The 20,781-nt window shown below is 34.3% G+C and overlaps 1 protein-coding gene and 1 long non-coding RNA gene across 29 annotated transcripts in view; one reads left to right on the top strand and one right to left on the bottom strand.

The window, feature by feature from the left end:
- Window positions 1-20,781, top strand: part of TRDN (triadin) — a 361,517-nt gene that overhangs the window by 111,455 nt on the left and 229,281 nt on the right. For 18 of the 20 annotated variants that reach the window (XM_077902099.1, XM_077902007.1, XM_077902138.1 and 15 more), the window contains 2 exons: window positions 5,187-5,357; window positions 11,430-11,489. In XM_077902099.1, coding sequence (XP_077758225.1) covers window positions 5,187-5,357; window positions 11,430-11,489 — 231 coding nt within the window. The remainder of the gene's footprint in view (window positions 1-5,186; window positions 5,358-11,429; window positions 11,490-20,781) is intronic. The other 2 variants (XM_077902108.1, XM_077902144.1) reach the window with 1 other exon arrangement.
- The window catches only part of LOC144316345 (uncharacterized), a 46,137-nt gene continuing 32,379 nt past the window's right edge, over window positions 7,024-20,781 (bottom strand). For 4 of the 9 annotated variants that reach the window (XR_013382281.1, XR_013382274.1, XR_013382248.1 and 1 more), the window contains 3 exons: window positions 17,220-20,539; window positions 15,939-16,038; window positions 7,024-15,405 (listed from right to left, as the gene is read on the bottom strand). This is a non-coding gene — a long non-coding RNA (uncharacterized LOC144316345). The remainder of the gene's footprint in view (window positions 15,406-15,938; window positions 16,039-17,219; window positions 20,540-20,781) is intronic. The other 5 variants (XR_013382265.1, XR_013382270.1, XR_013382256.1 and 2 more) reach the window with 5 other exon arrangements.

The following is a 20,781-nucleotide window of genomic DNA, read 5'->3' as shown; positions in this document are numbered from 1 at the left end:
TTTATATGACCAGTATATTTTAGAAATCTAAATTTCAGTATTTTCAAGGGACTAATCATTTAAATGAACATTGGAGTCTACTTTCAAAATTTAACGTATTTGTCTACATGATGTACAATAGTTAAGTATTTGAGGTAGGTATGTTTTTTACTAAATATTTTCATAAGATAACCAAGTATCATTTTATTAAGATAGATGGATTATAAACTATGACTTTGTTTCCTACAAGCTAGCATGAATTTAGTCTTAAGATGAATTTTATAGCTAAAGGTATATTATTTTATCTATTTGATTCTCTTCCTTTTGACATATTTGAAAGAAAATAAATTCATATACATATGATATCTTCAAGCTGGTAAGGATGTTAGAGATCATCTCACCTAATTACCTAACTTAACAGATAAAGAAACTGACCTCCAGGGAGAAAAAACATTGTGCCTGGATCATATAACTAGTATATAATTAAACTAAGACAAAACTCCAAGTGAACTGAGCATAAGTCTAGTTTTCTTTCCAAAGATATTAAAAGTCTTCAAGCATCAATTATTCCTTTAACAAATATCTATTTAATACTGCACTAGTTAGTTATTGCTGTGAAAAAATTACCACAAATTTAGAAACTTGAGTCAATACACATTTACTGTGTCAGCTTTTGTGGATCAGAACTCTGGGCATGGGGATGCCTGGGTGGCTCAGTGGTTGAGCAGACATCTCTGCCTTTGTCTCAGTGCATGATCCCGGGCCTGGGGATGGAGTCCCACATCGGGCTCCCTGTGAGGAGCCTGCTTCTCTCTCTGCCTGTGTCTCTCCCTCTCTCTTTGTGTCTCTCATGAATAAATAAATGAAATCTTAAAAAAAAAATAATCTGGGCATGGCTTAGCTTAGTCTTATGCACTTCACAATGTCTCACAGGACTGTAGTCAATGTATTAGACAAAGCCTAACTGAAGGTTCAACTGGGGAAGGATAATTTCCAAGTTCATTTACATGACTGTTGGCAAGATTCAGTTCTTCAAGACCTGTTGAATCAGGACCTCAGTTCTTTCTGATGGTTGGAAGCCACTCAGTTCCTTGACACACGAGTCTCACTAAATAGGATAGCTGGCTTCATCAAACTTAGCAAGAAAAAAAAATCAGCTAGTAAAATAGAAATAATCTTATGTAGACCAATCCTGGAAGTCACATACTATTGGTTAGCAGCAAATTCATAGCCCAGCCTATTCAAGAGGAGAGGATTATGAATATGAATACCAGAAAGGGAGATCATGGGGGGCCATCTTGAATCAGCCTGGCCTGCCACAAATCACAAATACTTAATTTACATACTTATATTCTTATGAGGGAGATAGATGTAAATAATCTATATATGTATAAATTATGTGTGTATATACACACACAAATATAATTTCCCTTTTTATTTTATGTATGTATATATACCTTATTTAAGGAATATAGGAAATACATAGGATATGCTCTTTGTATAATGGGTAATTTGGGGGGGAAACAGAATAAGATTAATAAGATATTCATGATAGTATGTGAAAATTAACTTAGAAATAATCTATTATATTTGAGAGGTATTACCAGAAGTAAAGTGAAATCTCCTTCTAAAGACCTTGCCAAAGGTGTTCCCATGGAACACAGCACCTTTTTTTTTTTTAAGTGAGACTTTGTTTATTTTTTTGCAGAGAGAGAGAGATTGAACGATGCACAAAGAGGGGGAGTGGGAAAGGGAGAAGCAGACTCCTCCTGAGCAGGGAGCCCCACAGGGGCTTGATCTCAAGGCTCTGGGATCACGACTTTAGCTGAAGGCAGATACTTAATCAACTAAGCCGTCTAGATGCCCCAACATGGCACCTTTCTTACTCTGTTTCAAGGACAGCCTGTCCAGAAGTCTGAACCACCTCAGGACTTCCTCTCTGCTACATGTGTAGGACCTCATATTCATTGTGAAAACCAGCATATTCCTATAGTTCATTAAAAATAACAAAGACAGGGAAGAAATAGAGGAAGAGATGATGGCAAGAGAAGTGAGGGGGGTAAGCCAAGTTTATGGCAGGCTGTTGAACTGGCTGGAAAATAATGATCTTCAGATATTTGTGTATTTGATGAAGTAGGGGAGGTTACTACCTATTGATCACTTTCAGAAGACGTTCTATTATTTTCACTGGTTTGTGTATATTTATATCTCCCCTCATAGGTCTTACAATACATTTTTGGTATCATCCTCAGAGCTTAATATTAATAATATTATGCAATTTAGTGTAATGGAGAAATGGGTTAGGCATTTTGGTTCTACTGCATCTACTCCCGCCTTATTAGTTGCACTATGTTCACATGGTGCATGAAAAGCAAATGACCTTTATTCCAAGATTACTCATCTGTAAAATGAGTATAAATAGTAATTGTGCTACACACCAAAATCTAAGTTCTTGGAAGATTCCAAAGAGCTCTAGGAGTGCAGGATATGAGGATTTAATATTAGAAATTCCTATGTTTTTAGTTTTCAGTGTCCAAATTCTTTGTTCACATTATTTTTACTTATCTTTACCACTTTGTTAAAGGAAGAAATAACTACAGTGGTAAATTTTTGTTTAATGAGAGAAACTGAGAAACAGAAAAGTTAAGCAGTTGACAGTTTCTTTATGAATAAGGGTTGAAATTTGTTATGTCCTAACTCCAAAGATGAATAGTATTTAGTATGTTTATTAGATGTATCTTATATACTGTTAATTCCATGGTATGAAGCTAAGGTTAAATCAAGTGCTGTCCACAAGTGAGTAGGTGTCATTTAATGTAACAAAAATTACAATTTCACACGCAAAAAGTATAAACAAAAAAACAGTTGGCAATTTTTTCAAGTTTTGTCAAGTTCATTTTAAACACATTTATATGTGCAATGTTTATTTCTATATGTGTATTATATGTACAGTGAAACGTATAGTGTTCTCTCTTGATTCAAAGTGCTAATTCAGTAAACATTTATCTTGGTGTTTTCCCTGAAAAAAAGCATTGTGCTAGACATTATGATGCTACAAAAATGATTAATATAGTTTCTATCCACAAGTTGCTCTGTCTGGTAGGGAAGAGAGATGAGGAACAATCATTTGTAATACAAGACACATAACAGGGAAAAGCAGGTATGCTTTAATAAAAGTTGAGGCAATTTGAAGCTCAGGTGAAGGAATGATTAATTCCAATGGTAGTGTGCTTCGTTGGATATGTGCTGGCCACAAAGGAATTTATATATGTGGAAAACATAAAATTGGAAGCCTGGCAATGTTTGACATGTAGCAAATACATGAGATATTCAAGGAAAAGAAAGTAGTCTAGTGGAGAAAGAAACTTTTAGAAAGAATGCTATGAGAGGAGAGATAGGACGAAACCAGATCTTGCAGGGTTTTAAAAGCTATACTAACCTTTTTATCCTGCTAATCTTTAGAGCTCCTGCAACTCACTCTGAGCCCATGCCATAATCAGCTCTCTGGAAGGGTTCATTAGGTGAACCTAGGTGAATTGTGTGAGTCGGAGGTATTGTTCACATCTCAGGGGAACTTTCTTTGTAGCCAGAAACTAACAAATATTTGGTGTGAGATTCTGGAGTTATATTGATTTAAAGTAATTTGTGGAGAGCTGATGATTTCAGGCACAGAAATATAGAAAAGAGCAATAACCAGCAAAGGGGATTTAAAAGTGGTATAAAGGAAATACAAGAAAATCCCCAATTAAATATAGTTACAGAAGCCACAAAGACATTGGAAATTTTGTGGAGTAATTGAGTGATTTTTGTATGAGTTTTATGAACAAGTAACTTAGGAAAACAGGGCATAGAAAAATCTCCCTCTTTGAAGATTCTCAATAGACTTTAGCTTTGAGAAATTTCATAGTGAAAAAAAAAAAACAACCTGATTTAACTTAGTGTTTCCAAATTTATTTGACCATAGGAATATCCTCATAATATCCTCATAACATAGTAGTATCATCTTCCTGCAAAGTTTCCGAAGAACAGTGCTTTGGGAAGTTTGATCCATTCAAGTAAATGCAGTACCACAAATGATTTTGATTTTGTAAGCATCAGGCATTGTCATTTTCATTCTTCTCTTCATGGGACCTCGCAATATTATCTTGCATTAGTCTCAAATTATTGCTTACTATACTAAAGTCAAGAAACTTGATTATAGTATTTTCATCAAATTTTTCAACATGAGTGACAAGACCTATCCATTACATGGACAAATGACATGAGAGAGTCCACGTTGCAGTAGACATACTGTGGTGTCTAGTGATCATGTGTAGTCCTATAGAATAAATAATGTTCAATGTTAGGATCTACCTAAACAATTTCCCACGAATGTGTGCTATATTAATATTGCTTTTTGAAAAATAACTGAAAGAATCACAAACTGATTAGTTCAGATTTCTAATTCCTTCCTCCCAAATGCACAGGATATCAAATTAAGAATATGTGTGTGTAGAATATACATGCATACATGTTGTAATTAAGATATTTTTCTAATTTATAGCCCTTTCTGTTCGACATATATAGAGGTTTTAAAAGTCATTAGAATTATTATTTCTGACTTAAGCAGCAGCTAATATCTCAATTTCTGCTCTTGTTCCATCTCTTTAAAGTCATTAGAGGCTGAATGTTTCTGAGGTATCCTTTAATGGATTTTATTGTTTCATTCATATTAGTCACTATCAGTGCAAGTAATTCCACATTTATACTCTCAATAGTTATTTTTTAAAATACTATGTTCAGTTTCTTGAATGATTTTTAAGATATTTCAGCTGTGAAACAAAATGACTATAGCCTGTTAAAAAGGCTCTTTTGTATGGGCATTGCCTTTCACTGAACACGCCTGTACATTCGCCCCCTGTGTATTTCAAACGGCCTCTTGGTGATTATGCTAAGCTCTTAGCTACCCAAAAGGTAATGTTTTCATGTACAAATTAAGAAAGTGTCCAACTTGCAACTGAGCTACAACTAAGTACTCTAACCCGTCACTTTATAGACAATATAAAAGTTAGATAATAATAGTCACAAGTACGCATGTCACGGATGCTATTCTTTCCATTGTTTTTCTTTTCTCTTTCTTTTTAAATTGTTCTTAGCAACCAATGAAAGATGAAATGCTGCACTGGTAAGTAAACAAAAATAATCCAATTTGTCTTTAATCTGTACAGAAGAGAGGAAAGCCAAGACTGAAGAGAAGATCAAAAAGGAAGTGAAAGGTGGAAAACAAGAGAAAGTGAAGCCAACAGCTGCAAAAGTCAAAGAAGTACAGAAAACACCACCTAAGGCCAAAGAGAAGGAGGGGAAAGAGACTGCGGCTGTGGCCAAGCATGAACAGAAAGGTAAACATTCAGAGGAGGTGGCCGGAGGTTCTAAGAGAACACTGGGCAAGAAGCAGATACAGTGAAATTAAAAACTCAAAAAGACCGAGATCAGACTTCAAGTGGGAATAAAAATACTGGTATAAGTGAATACACTTGAAAGGAAACGCAATATTTGGGAATTAAAATTCATTTATAGAGAGTCTAAAATGTGTTCACATATCTAAAGACGCATTCTGAAGTACTTTTAGAAGAGGATTTGAGTTAGTTATCTGAAGTTATTTGAAGGTTGAGGATAAATGTTAAATTCTTGAGGCACGAGATTTCTATTAAGAGGTAGAAAAGCAATTTTATGTTTCCTATTCTTTGGAGGACAGCAGTCCAGGAAAAATGACAATTTTCAAGGAGGTTTTTAAAGGGCATATGTTCAAACCATATAGTACAAGTATCATAAAAACTATCCGTACATTCCTGTTGCTCTCTGCAAGAGCACATAACTTAGAATGCGCATTGAATTATTAAATTCAGTTAATTTAATGAACAGGGAAGATACAGGAAAAAGAACTCTCAAGTTTCCTTGCTGGCTTCCACTGACTAAATTTATGACTTTAGAAATCTCCATATCTGACACTGTGCATCCCTACTTCACAGAAATAGAGCATTTAATATGGAGGTGGAGTATAAATTTTAAATGCTTTATGGAAAGGTGCCATAGAGACACAAAAGGGTGGAGTTTTCAGAGGGCAGCTGAGGGCTCATCTCATATCTCTGCTTCTCATTGAATCTCTTCTTCCTGATGTCTATCCCCGGCACCACACGCTACACTGTCCTAAGGCTTCCCATTAAGAACGTGGAATCTACTATGTAGGAACTATTTCTACAAATCTTTCTTAAGGGTGTTACAAAATAAAACTTTCCTTTACTCTGGTAGTCTTGAATAATTATATTTGAGGACTAAAACTGAGGGATGGTTTCTATGAGATTTTCATTAAAAATTTTGAAAACTTTACTACTGAGTAACCTATTTGGATGGTGAAACTGAAGATAATTTTCACCATCAGAAGACACAAGACATGAAATTTGAAATCCATACTTTTTTTTTTAGATTCCACATGTAGGTGAGATCATGTGGTATTTGTCTTTGCAATCCTCTCTTGTATTTTTTCTTTGAATTACTTTTTTCCCTTGAATTCACAAGTCATATTTATAAATTTCGATTTGACAAAGGATGTATATTTTTGAGACTATATTTTAAAAAGGAAAGGAAGGAAAAAAGAAAAAAACGCCTGTCTCTCTTTTTTGTCAATCACAAAATTTTGAAATAAATAAATATCGCCTAAATGGAAAACTCTGTGGATCGCCGAAAAAGAGTGGGATTAAAACTTTGGAGCCCTAAAACTTTTATTCAATTGTAAAAATGATTATATTGCATCGAAAAAATTAAAAATATTGATCATTACTTATTACCTCTCTTAAAACCGTATGTTATTTCTGAAATATTTTGGGTAGAAAAAGAGCTATAGTAAATAAAGGGAATATTTCAAACGGACGATTTTACTGTGATAGAAAACAGGAAAACTAATCTTCTGACTCACTGATATATGTATTTAAAATGATTATCAGGGTCCTAAAATACTTTGCATTTTAGATTGCTCTTTAAAGATGAAAATAATCACATGAAACCAGCTGAAAAGTACCAAATATATTTTTATTTTTTGTTCATAAATACAGGATATAAAAATTCATGCCACTTATATACAGGGGTATCACAATACTTATCTAGTAACTGGAACATGCATAAACCTTTTGATGTCCATTTTTAGTATCTTTAGGTTTTTTTGTGGGGGGAGCACATTTTATTGATAAAGACACATCTCTGGAACATTTTAAAATAATGTCTATTTTCTAGGTCACATATATTGTATTTCATTCATATCAGTAATCAGAATTATGCAAGATATCATTCTATTACCATTTTCATTTTCAATCTGTTTTCATTTCTACATAAAGAGCTATTTATCTATTAAAAGGACATTCAAATATCACTGAAAGTAAGAAACAAAAGCACAAATGTGATTTTCTCAGCTAAGTAAATGCATTTACTAAAGTAAGCCTCCCTAATAAAACAGCTACCGTCAATTAAATCATTAGGTAAATAATCAAAACCTTACTACTAATTGCTGGTTAGACAGAAATATTTTTTAAATTAAGCAAAGATTTAAGAATATTTACTTATTAAAAAAACCTGATCACATTATGTTTTCACCTAAGCACAATAAACGAAGATGCAGTCTTTCTTAAATGATCTATTTAGGGGGTGGCTTTGAATTTGAGACTCTTGTATTGATGATGTAGTAAAATAGTTGAGTAAATTCTCCTTTGGGCAAGGGATTAGTTATTTGCTTAGCTTACTTAAGTTAGTCTTGATGAATTTGAGTCCTTTTCAAATAGCTTTCTAAATAAATAGTGCCTATAGGTCTTTCCCTGGAAACAGATTTTTACATTTAGCACTCACACATATTGTAAATTTTTAAATTATATAGTATACACGAAAATGTATTCACATGTAGTTACTCAATATTACATATTTATAAACATTATATTTTCATGTAAAACATTGGGAATCAGACCCATAGGTGTGTACATGCCTACCATAAACTTATACATCCACTTACGTACCACATAATCTAGTTTTTATGGACCAATCTATTTAAAGTAGGGTAAGAAGGTTGGCATGTTCAGGCATTGATCTCTGATTTTCTGATGCCCTATGACAAATCTATGGGGAAGGAGAAAACCAAACCTCCCCACTGCTATACTCATTCTTTCTTTTCTTTCCCCTCCACTGCCTCTTTCTCCCTTTCCTACTCCTCCTCTCCCTCCTCCTCCTCTTCTTCCTACTTCTTCATCTTCTTCTTTTCAACAACTATCTGAATATTTGTGGCAGGCGGAGAGAATATAGCTGATATGAAACTCCCGTAGAGCACCAGAGTACACATGCCTCATGCTCATAAGAGGTTTTTTAAAATTTCCCTTCTGCTGACATTCTGCACCTAGAATGCATTTTCTCTCAGCTGCCACTCCACAGGGAACATGGCAGGAACATGACATCCAGGACTGCTCCTTGGGGAGGGGAGAAATTGTTAGCATGTGTTTATTCCTAGGAGATGTTCATTTGGTGGGGAAAAAAATTTAACAAATGGTGACCACCTATGAAATTATATGAATTATTATATATGAATTATCATCACAAAACTATGAAAGTTAGCATAATAGAACAGTTCTTTAGGAAAATTTTCCCCGTTTAATGTTTGAGTTGCATTTAAAGAAGCAAATCAGAAAGGCTTGGTTTTGCTTTATCCTTAGACAGGTGAAGCAGACACACTGGAGGCTGCCTGACATATACTTGCCTAGAATTCTTGCACATTGTTTAAGTCAACACTCAGGACAGATGGAAATAGGCATCCTCATTTAAAATATTTGAAAATTCTTAATTTAAATATTGTAAAAGTCCTCTCATTTTCCTATTGGCGTCATTAGAATGCAACATCATAGTATCACTCAAAACAGAAACAATCTAAGTATTGTAATTCAATTTTCTAGATTAAAAAACTAAACTTTTTTTAATTAATAAAGAATTTTGGGGGCACCTGGGTGGCTCAGTCAGGTAAGCACCTGCCTTCGGCTCTGGTCATGATTCTGGAGTCCTGGGATGTGGCCCCACATCAGGCTCCCTGCTTGATGGGAAGCCTGCTTCTCCCTCTCCTTCTGCAGCTTCCCCTGCTTGTGCTTCCTTTCTTTCTTTCTCTCTCTCTCTTTCAAATCAATCAATCTTTTAAAAAATAACTTTTCTTTCTTAAATTGGAAGCACAGAGGATTATTGATGCATTAATTAAATGAATGACTTTTGGAGCCAGAAAATGTTGGTGAAATAAATGCAAGCATTTTACTTTGGTAATAATTTAACATAGAGGCTAAAGAGTTTCATTACACTGTCAGCATTCAGTTAAAAAAAAAAAAAAAAACTCTGAAGCATGAAGACTTTAGTTAATTCAACATACTATTCCATATGCTATGTGTTCAAATATGCCATCACAACTTGCCACTTGCACAATGCAGAGATCATTATTTCATTTTGGGGGATTACCCAAACCCTGCAAATTCCAGATAGTCCCTGCATTCTCAACTTCTTACATGCACATATTCTGAAGGCGATTGTGTCACTAGGAATCACTGTGAAAGAAAAAAAAAAAACTGATGGATTTTTAGATCGATGATTCTGAAATATAGTCTAGTTAGGTCTTCTGAGGAGTTTGTTAAAAATGCATATTCTAGGAGTTAGACCCTGGAATTAGAACACATGCCTTGTCTCCTTGATATTTAAATTGCCCTTTGAGAACTACTTCTAAATTGTAGGAAGGACAAATCTAAAAAGAATATTTTCACTTAAGGTACTGAAACAAAGGGAGAAGTTTGAACATTTCAGGAAGTCTACCCTTGCTCCACCTCAAATTTGCCATGTAAAGGAAATACACTTTTTCATTTTGCTGTATCTTAGAGCCAAATCTCCTATTCCAGAATTTTGCTCGACAAAACAGGTCTGTCCAGAAAAGAGAAAATATTTTCTATGTTAACCTTAATTCTCTCCTGTGCCATAGGGTTTGTGTGTCGTGGTTTTAGAAACCCTGGCTGTTACCACGGGTATATCCAGGAACAAATAGATTCCTGGATTTGAACTGAGAACCAGCCTCCCGCCAACTCCCACGTCACCTATGGGAAAATGTGCTGTAATTCAAGAACCAACACACATGCAAATCCTTGAAACTTTATGAGTTTTGGCTTACTCATATTTAGGTACTAATGAAAAGGATTATATGTTTACATTTACTGCAATAACTACATTTATTTGTTTGAAGACTGGCAGAGTTTCGTAATAAAATGGATTACTCTAAAATACTGCTAATACTCTAAAGAAATAGGGTTTACAAAAATCACTGTATGTGTGTTTATTATACAGTAATAAGTTTTATTATTTCCCATGTTTGATATACTTAATTTCAAGCACTTAAGGGTGTGTCATGTTATGTAAATTGAATAAACTCTTGGTCCTAGAGCTGCCTTTGGATTTGTTAGATTCATGAAATGCCTATTTAGAAGGTAAATCATCTTGAACAAGATTAATTTCATAATAAGCAAGTTTTAAAGAAGACCTGGCAAAACTTATGGAATAATTCACCCACTGAAATTTGTGTCGGAATGACCTCAGCAGAATGTAATGTTCTGCAAAAATTGAAAGTTCACCGCGATGGCTTTGATTTAGAGGGAAAATAAAGAAAAAACAAACAAACTGAAATCATTTGACTAAGTTTGCCCAAAGTGCTCAAATCCCTTTTCTTTAAAACTTTTTTCATAGACCATAGGCTAGTCAAGATCACAAGATATCTTCAATGGCGACTACTCAATTAATGAGCTTAGCAATGACATCGTTTGATGCTGAAAGTCTGTTCTCCTGCACATACTCTTCTAGTTGGGGAGCATTTCCATGCAGAACCCCTAACGCCTTGCAAAGGAGTTAGCCTTCCTGCTTGCCTTTTCAAGAAGATATTCTACAGCTCCATTTAGACACTTAGCAGAAGGGCTTGCAATGAATAATTGGTAAAGTGCTCCAAGTTGGAAATAATTTCCTCTTTCAAAACTTCTGGTTCATTATTGGAAGTGTATATAGGAATCTCAAGAAAAAGTGCTCTAATATGATGACTACTGTAATGAGTTTGATGAAAAGTGTTTTGATCTAAACAAACAAACAAACAAACAACCCAGCAACAACAACAACTGTGTGATATTACCCTGAAGTAGTCTGTGCAGTTTTTTAAGGTTATTTCTTATGTATGGAAGAAATAGAATTTTACATTTATTACATCTTTTTTCCCCTGTGTGTTCATATGAGTGCAAATTATTCCTTCACGGAAAATATTGTAGTAACTGAAATAGAATTGTGCTATTTTGTTTGTTTTGTGAAGCCATTTCTCTTTAGGAAAAAAAAATGGTTTTGATGACATTTTTTCATTGCTCTTTTTCTTTCCACTCCATCAGATCAGTATGCATTCTGTCGATATATGATTGACATGTTTGTCCATGGGGATTTAAGACCAGGTATTCCAAAAAAAATTTTTGTGCTTGTCTGTTCTAATAGTCTTTGTCTCTGAGACAGTTGGGTTTTTTGTGTGTGTGTGCACTAAACTGTATTTTCATTTAAAAAAAATTGCATAATGCATGTGTAGATCTAGAATAAAGCCAGTAAAAAAGCAGAAGTAATAACTGGCATTAGGGCCTTTAATTTTACCGCATGGCCTATTGCAAATGAAGTTGGCTGAAAGCTAAAAAAAATATGCTAATATCTTCATCTACAAAAAATGCTAATATCTTTAATAATATCTTGGAGCAAAGAGGTGAATCATCTTATTTTATTTCGAGTAAACTTATAAGGCCTCCGACAATAAAAGTATCCCTTTTTTTTTTCAGTAGTGAAAAATATTCATATTAAATCCATCAGAATTCAAATATTTAATTTGTTTCAAAATTTTTTTTTTCTCACATGAACCAAGATTAGCCACTCCAGGGATCTACTATTGATGGAAATAGTCAACCTGGGAGTTAATAGTTAACACAATGGGGAAGTATTTTTACTGAAAGCAATTTATCTCTCATCTCTCCTATCTTTTTTAATTGTTGCCTAGAGTGTAACAAGGGATTCTTTACTAATATCTTAACTAAGAATGAATGACTCCATTGCTTATACTTGGCCTTTTGCAGATTTAAAGACTGATAAGAACTATGTTATATTTGGGGGAACAATTCTAAGAAGATGGTATTGTTAAGGAAGGAGATAATTTACATTAGAATAATTGAAGCTCATTGTTTAAAGCAAATTATATTTTGGCTCTAAACTATTTTGATGGAAATTTCTCCAAACTTTATGACTACATTTATGCATGTATTGGTAAATTGGCATCATCATATTTAAAACAAGTATATAACACATTTAGCTCCTAGGAAATTTGAAGATTATGAGAATTTTGGCTCTCAGGAAAATTGAGTTAATTCTCATAATTTATTCAGGTGAATTTCCACTCCCTCCTCTTCTTCAGTTTTTAAATCCTTTTACTCTTTTTTTGTTTACTTTCTTATGAGTTAGAAACTGAAATGAAAGGGAAATCATTGAAAAGTATGGTGACTCAGTTAGAATGATGACTCATTTGGGAAAAATGATTGCTAACATACGTGTATAAAAGCATAGTAAAATTAAATGGAAACATTCAGGAAACTAATTTAATAATATAGTGAAAAAAGAGGGCTTTGGACGTAAATATGGGTGTAATGCTAGACCCCATCCTTTTCTAGCATTGTACCAAAAGCAAATCATTGAACCCCACCTCGTCTTCAGTGTCCTTACATTGAGGTCAGAGTCACAACCTTGCTAATTTGTTGACCAAGCATATAAATAGATACATAAAATACTATTATTCTAACTTTATTCTTTAAATCGTTCAATTTAGCACAGCCTGTCTGCGTGAGTACCCCACATGAAAGAAACTTAACATTAGTGACTCTCGCTCTCTCTACAACATTAAGTCAATTTTAGGTAACAGATTTACTGACAAGTTTATTTAACTGTGATGGTTTTAAAAAGTTATATTCTACACATATTTTGCTTCGAAAAGATCAATTATTTCCTTGTAATGCAACATGAATCTATATTACTAATGAGCACGAGTTTTTAAATGCCATTGCTTGAGGAAAATAATGTTTTCATTGTGCTCCCCAAACTATTCATAGAGCTACTAAACTGATCATAGAATGCAGTTTCTAGGAAAATTACAGGACAGAGGGAACCATACATTGTTCCCTCAAAGTCTTCTCAAAGTCAATGACTTTGACTTCTCAAAGTCAATGAGAGATGCTAAGAGTTTAACAGTCACAGCTAATAATTTCTTTCCAAAAATTCAACAACAAATGAGGATCAGAAGGAACAGTGAAACCATCTCTGCCTGAGTTAAGGAGAATTCTGTTATTAATCATACAGGAAAACTCTTCTAATATCCCATGTGAACATTTTCTAAATAGGCATGAGTTTAGATCTGTAGCACTATCTGATATTCTAACTCCTGGAAATCATTACCAAGTGCTATGGGATTATATTTCGTACTAGCAGTTATTACCTTTCTAACCGCCTTTCTAATTTATTTCTTCTACCTACATTCATGATTTTGAAGGCTTATTGCTATAATATCTAAGAAATACAGGAATATGTAGATCAGTATTTTGGGGGAAATTCTGTATTTTAGTCTTTCAGGGGGTGGAAAGGAAGAAGTTGGAGAAGGGAAAAAAAAAGCCTATATGGTATGCCTATTGTTTCATGTAACAAATTCCATGAACCTTCATAAGTGCACAGAAGGAAAATTTATATTACTTTTGTTGGTGACACAGTACAGAGAGCATTAAATATGGCCTGCGTTTTGAAAAATAAGGAATGAGAAACAAGATTTTATCTGGGTACATTAATTTAGAGAAAATGCAAGTGATACGACTCTGACTCTGACTGACAATTAGAGAATGAAACAATTCCTGCCAAGTTTATTGCTCTGCGTGTATCCAGTATTTATAAAACATTTGTGCTTCCATCTGTTTCTGTTTGGGATTAGTAGAACACCTGTTATTGTTTAGCTAGAGTTCATTATTAATTATTGGTAATGAATTTTTTAATCTATAATTTGATTTTTCTCTTTGGGATAAAGAACTTCCCTTATATAATGTTGCCACACCCTCAAAAGTAGCCCAAATTACAGTTGCGATTTGGAAAACCTTATTAATGAAATGTACTGACACTATGACATTAGTCTCAAGGTTTGCCTTTTATCCCATTAAATAAAATACTTCTAACAACGATAGTCTTACCAATTTTTTTAGCTAAGAAATACCTGAAAATGAACTGAATTGCTCTTTTTGAATCTCCGTAGTGAATATGCACTATCTTACGGTCAGTAACAATCCCCACCTCAATTATGAGGACCATCTTAATAAGCCAACATTAAATGTATGGATCGTATCATTTTGTTGAATCTAATTAAAATTCACCTGCACTGACTCACTCTATATTAAATTGGAAAATCAAGAAAATTCTATTTAAACCTAGAAAGTGAGTATATTCTACTAAGGCTGGCTCTGTGGGCAACTGGAGTAGATGTATATGTACAATGTATAATTTTAGGGGTGTTATGGATACTGAAATGCTCCCCTCTCTAAAAATATTCTCTCTACTGCTCTTAAATGATCTAACAACTCTGCCATTAGATCTCTTGATTGTGTACATGGTCAATGTTATAGAAAATGTTTTGAATAGTCCCTAAACTGCCTTAGGGAAAAGAAGAGGAAGGAAAGAGTGAGGAGGGAAGGGAGGACGACCCACCTGTTTTCCTAAGGTGGCTCTCCTGAGGCTGATGATTCACACTTTTTAGTATTAAATAGTCTAGTTGTCATTTTCTTACGAGACAACTAAGGAAACCAGTCAAGGCAGATATAGTAGCTACATAGAGACTCAATTTACAGAGTTTCATACTTTTTGTTTTGTTTGTTTTGCTTTTAGAAATTGATAGTACTGAAGGTCAAGATAAATGATTTCAGATTTATTCATCTTTATCAACCTTCCAGTAACTCCAATTTCCTTTTCAATACTTTGCTGCTAAGCACATTTTTCTTAAGTGATAGCCATACTCATAATTTCATTCATTTACATAGACTCTAAAAGAACCATGGTGATCTTGCTAGGCATTTTCACATTTCCTCTTCATCAAGTTCCCCTGGGCCAAATGAATTGCATGTATTGCTGGGCAAAGTCAACTGAGTTAGGCAAGAGATAAATTTCAATAAGGAAAAAAAAAAAAATCACATGGCTCACAGACCTCTGCATATTTACTATAGATAAGGAAATCAATTTAAATGTCCAGTACAGGAACCAGGCCTCCTGTACTTTTGCTTAGTCATTTTAATACTTTTCTTCAGCTCTTCATCTCTGTATGAAAAAAAAATTGTAATCATAAAGCCATTACGATTAAAGTTCAATACCAGTTAAAGTTTATCCCTTAGAAGTTATCCCAACCATTGAAATTCCACCTGCTGTCTGACTTTTACTTGAGCCAGGAATTTATGTCAAGGTAATTTATTCCACTTTCTGTGTCATTTGCTCTCTTAAAATTGAAGGTATTCACCTATCAAAATCTTCTCTGACTATAATAAGGTATTCTTTGACAGCTCGTATTCCAATTCTATGGGTTTTAAGTCCACAGCTAGAAAGAGCCTCAAGGAATAAGTTAGTACTCCTATTTTATTAAGATCCTTTTCTTGAACTTTAGTTGTGCCTAACTGCATTTTTGGTTTGATCCTGCTGAGAAGAGGTCAAATGTAATTGCATTATAGTCACTGTTATTTAACGGTTTAATCTAATGTATTTCAGAGCTCAATTGGCTGTAATGGAAAAGACTAGGTAAGAGTCAGCCTTACTTTACTTTTCTCTAAAAAAGTACTGTTCCATAAAAACATACTTACTGTAGTTTGAACATCTAATTATCTTCACAAAATAAAAGCTTTGGGAGTTTTGATGTTAACTCAATAAATATTTGTTGAATCCCCTTAGCAAGCTGATAGCCTAGAAAAGAGATAAGACATAGCATAAATAACTTTATAACCAAGGATAAGTTAATAAGTGCAATAGAGGTTTAGAAAGTGTACATGCTCATCTCAATATACTAAGAACAAACAATAGTTATCTCCACTTACCACTTGGACCTCTCAATGTTTTTTAATATTTTGAATCATTTTAAAAAATGGGTCATAGAAGTAAGGATAAAGGGATATTGAAAATTGTGATAAAAATGTAAATACAGCAAAGCTAAAAGTTTATTTAATCAGTTTTCTGATTTTGAATGTATATATACTCCAAATTGGAAACATCTTCAAAATGAACTAACTGCACATCTATTTATCATGCATAAACATGTCATATATGCATCTAATAGATACTAATTCCAGATTTCAAACACATCTCTAATAGGTTCTAGCACAGTATTACTTCTGGTTCTTTTAGAATTTATATTTCAAAAATGCAGCAAATTTTTGAAATCTTTGAGGTTCATAATTTCATTGAGAAGACAATGTCATCTCCATCCCATCACTGTGAGACATTTTTTAGCTTTATAAACATTATTTAAAATGATAAATCCAATGATTTTTTAATTTATACATTATTGATTTCATTCTGATACCTGCTTTTATCTTTCTTTAGCATTTGTGCACTTAAAAACTACAAATTTTCACACATAGATTTTATAAAAGGTGAAAAAGTACTGTAACATACCCTTCTAACAAAATGAGACAGACTAGATTCTTGCACAAAATATTGAGTGATAAGGTCATGGTTGAAGGACTAACTGAATGAGAATACTATATTTCCTTTTTGTCCTTTGAAATGAATTATTCACTCACTGATTTTTTTTTTTAAGATTTTATTTATTTATTCATGAGACACACAGAAAGAGAGAGGCAGAGACACAGGCAGAGGGAGGAGCAGTCTCCATGCAGGGAACCTGATGCAGGACTCGATCCTGGGACTCCAGGATCAGGCCCTGGGCTGAAGTCAGGTGCTAAACCAGTGAGCCACTAGGGATCCCCTCACTCGATGATTTTTGAGAAAATTCATTGCTATCTGAAAATTCATGGTCTGAGATTTCATTTGAATGATCAATTTCAATTTCACCCTAATCATTAAAGTTTAGCATACTGTTATCTCTCTTTTTTGCATTCATCTCCTGATTTTAGTAACTGAAATACCTTCTTTGGTTGATTTTCTTCTCTTTGCAGCTATAGATGAAAAATAGAACTTCTAAATTCTAAACTGTGTTCAAAGAAACTAAAAGTAGACCATACAAATGTTTCCAGACTTCTTTTATACCTTCTCAAATGATGATGCACTACTTTAGTCACAGCAGGGAAGCTGAATAATGATGAGATAATGATGGCTTATTTTGCAGTTGCATCATCCTTCCAAGCAACTGCATCATTTTTCTATTTTTCTTATTATTTTAGTCATTTTTAGCATTGTTAGGAATAATTGATGAGTAATAATGAAATAATTCCTAAGTTGATGAGATTGAAATGTTCAAGATAGGGGAAAAAAACAGTATAATATAGATTCCATCATGTGTCCTGGATTTCCAAAATTGTCCAATGGTGCTACATGGTAATTACAAGTTATAATGAATTTTTAAATGATTTTATAATTTTATTTATAAAAAAACTACGTTTAATTTATAATTTTATTCTATTTAAAAAGTAAGTAATATTTTTCTTTGCTCCTTGGAAAACCTATAAGAAAAAATAAGACAAGTCAGTCTCTACAAGTAGTTATAATTGCTCAAAACCAAACCAAGCCAAACCTCAAAAACTAAGATTAAAAAAAAAAAAAAAAACTAAGATTAGCTTCAATAGACTCTGATAGGCACACTGAAAATCAATAGCGAGAACATAAATGTGAAGGTCACACAAGCCAGGATTTAAATACTTTTCTTCTGCTAATTTTTTTTCAGTCTCAGTTTTTTATTAAAATGTATTTCTTAAGGTTTTTAAAATGATGAAATGAGAAACTACATGCCCATGTTCTCTCCCCACATGTTTTTCCTTTCTCTTTTACTATGGAAATTTACTGCAAAAAAGATAATGCTTTTGGTGTGAAAAATCAGAGAAGATCCTATGGAAGAAGAAAAATGGAAATGTGTTTTGAGACATTGGTAGACTATGTCTATATGAATTTAAGGATAAAGATATAAAGGCTGAAGGGATAACACTTAAGGCACAGAATCACACTATCTTGCAATGTTCTTTTGTGACTACCAGCTGGTGAGTATTTATTCTCTGCTAGTTTCTTAAAATAATCTTATTTAATCCTTGTAAAACTTGGGAAGAGTGTTATCATCAACCTTGTTTTATAGAACAGAGAATTGAGGTAGAGAGAATTTAAGTGTTTTGTCCAAGTAAGTGTTTTGTCCAAGTCAAACACAGGGGATTCAAACCCAGCCTGACTAATTCTAAAGCCCAAAGCTCCCTGCTTTTTTAGGTATAGATGCACAACTACAAGTGGCTCACTCCGATTGACACTCAGGGAACCTAGAAAGAGAAACAGACTTGGAAACATTTGTGCAAGAAGGTTTGGAGGGAATGAAATTGGAAAGACCAGTTGAGATATGTCTAAGGAGAGGAAGTTAAGATTGATCTTGGGAGATGTAATAAAGAGGATAAAGATGATTTTAGAGATATCACAGCAGTAGAATCATGGGATTTATTATCACAAATACCAAAGGAGAGGAAAGTAAGATTTTTCAGAGATTGTTGACCTGAAAAACTAAACCAAATCAACCAACCAACCAACAAAAAACCCCAAATAGGGGCTAAAGGAGGAGAGTGGGTCAAAAGTCACAGGAGTGGGCAGGGCTGGAGACATAGGAGATTTGGATACCTTTTCTGTTCTTAAAGCCACAGTTGCTATTCAGCTGCAAAAGGGGAACATGTGCGAGATTCCCCTCCAAACATCGTTTGTCAAGCACCTGCTAAATACCAAGGCTCATACCAGGTACTTTCACACACTTTACTCATTAAATTCTCATAACAACTTCTGAAGTCATCTGCAGTTAGACAACCAAGTGTGGAGTTTCAGGGAGAGGTCAATGGTGGAAATGAGGTTGCCAAAAGAGTTAAAGAAGTCGGCATACAGATACTGAATACCTTCTTCATGATCTGCAGTCCCCAACCAAGCACAGTAGGGGATGTAAGAATGCTAAAGGAAGATCTCTAACTTTAACCAGTGGAATGGATGAGTATTTGAAAGAGAAAAAGGAACTAATAAATGGTAGGAAAAGGTTAAAGTTGGGAGACAGATTGAGCATAATACTGATATTAATTGTTACAAGTTTCAGAGAGACATCTGTGGTTCCTGATGCCAGGGGAGATAAAGACATCTAGAACTTGAAGGATGGATTATTAGTATTTGATGCAGCGTGAAGGAATACACAGGCCTTGCTTTGTATATGAATGGAAGAGAAAATGAACAGGGACGTGACATGGCAGTGTGTGTGAAATTGATGTGTTTGTACAACGACGAGGGGATCAGATTAACAGCAAGCTAAGTTATGACTAGAAAACATCAGCAAAGTAAGAAGTGGATAAGTTTGTGGTGACATTACAGCTGCTCGGTCAATCAGGCCAAGCTGAAACTTGGAGCGGAAGAGGGTCTTTGAAACATTTCAAGCAGAACAATGACGTGAAACCAGTGTTTCAGAGAGTGTGATCAGATAGAGATTTAAAGGATTGAAAAACGGGGTAAAGTTTATGAAATATTGCAAAAGCTGATAAACCAAAAACATGGCTTTAAAGGAAGAAAGGACAAATTTACTAGGCCGTTGTTCATATAGGTGGTCATGGGGACTGTGTGCAAGTAACTTACGAAATTAGTGTTGCAACTCAAAATGCTACAAACTGTTTTGACAATCAAAGTTCACACAGGTGGTAGAAACTCAAATGAAGTTAAGAGATAAATGAGGAGGGTGAAATATGTGTGACTATTAAAAACATAGTGTAGTAAAAACAAAAAAAGTGCTGGAACTGAGCCACTGAGCCATCATCTAGAAAGAAGCAATGATTTCCTTTCCTTCTCTGGCTAAGTTTTGTTGTTTTGCACAACTTTTCTTTGATCTTCAGTGGTAGCCACACACAGACATCTCAGGTGGTGAAATCAGGTGGTTAGGCATAGACTCCACAGCCAGAAAGCACGGTTTCCATTCTAGGCCCTGCCACTTGCTTGAAATAGGACTTAGTCAAATTAACCAATCTCTTTCAGCCTTCATTTCCTCCTCCGTCAAAGGAGGCTGATAAGGTTGTGACAAAACACATTTGCAAAGGGTCAAAGCGCTTTTACGGGTCCCCGGCTCTCCGCGTGTGGGCTCTTCTTTGATCATTGAGCACGTATCGGTGAGTTATTACCAGCAGAATTGTGTTAGGGAGAGGAAAACGTTTTTTTCCGATCCACAGCAACAAATCATCTGTAACACAGATTTTGCCCACTGTAGCCATCTGCTGTCTTCCAGCCTTGGTCCTACCCCCTACATAAAGTGAACAAAAATACATAATCCACACTGTGATATTGAGGATCATATGAAAAATCTTACATTAAATACATAGAATGAGTTTGAATGAAGCGTATTTTAGGTAAGTTCTAGGTCCTATGCCAGATCTAGGGATACAACAGTGAACAAATACGCATGGTGCTTACTTATCCTTTAAAGTGGGATCATAGACATAACTTTTTAGAGTTGACATGCGGATTCAGTCATGAACACACACA

This window comes from Canis aureus, chromosome 1 (genome assembly GCF_053574225.1).
Source record: "Canis aureus isolate CA01 chromosome 1, VMU_Caureus_v.1.0, whole genome shotgun sequence".
NCBI classification, from domain to species: Eukaryota; Metazoa; Chordata; class Mammalia; order Carnivora; family Canidae; genus Canis; species Canis aureus.
This window is presented reverse-complemented; position numbering and strand designations above follow the sequence as displayed.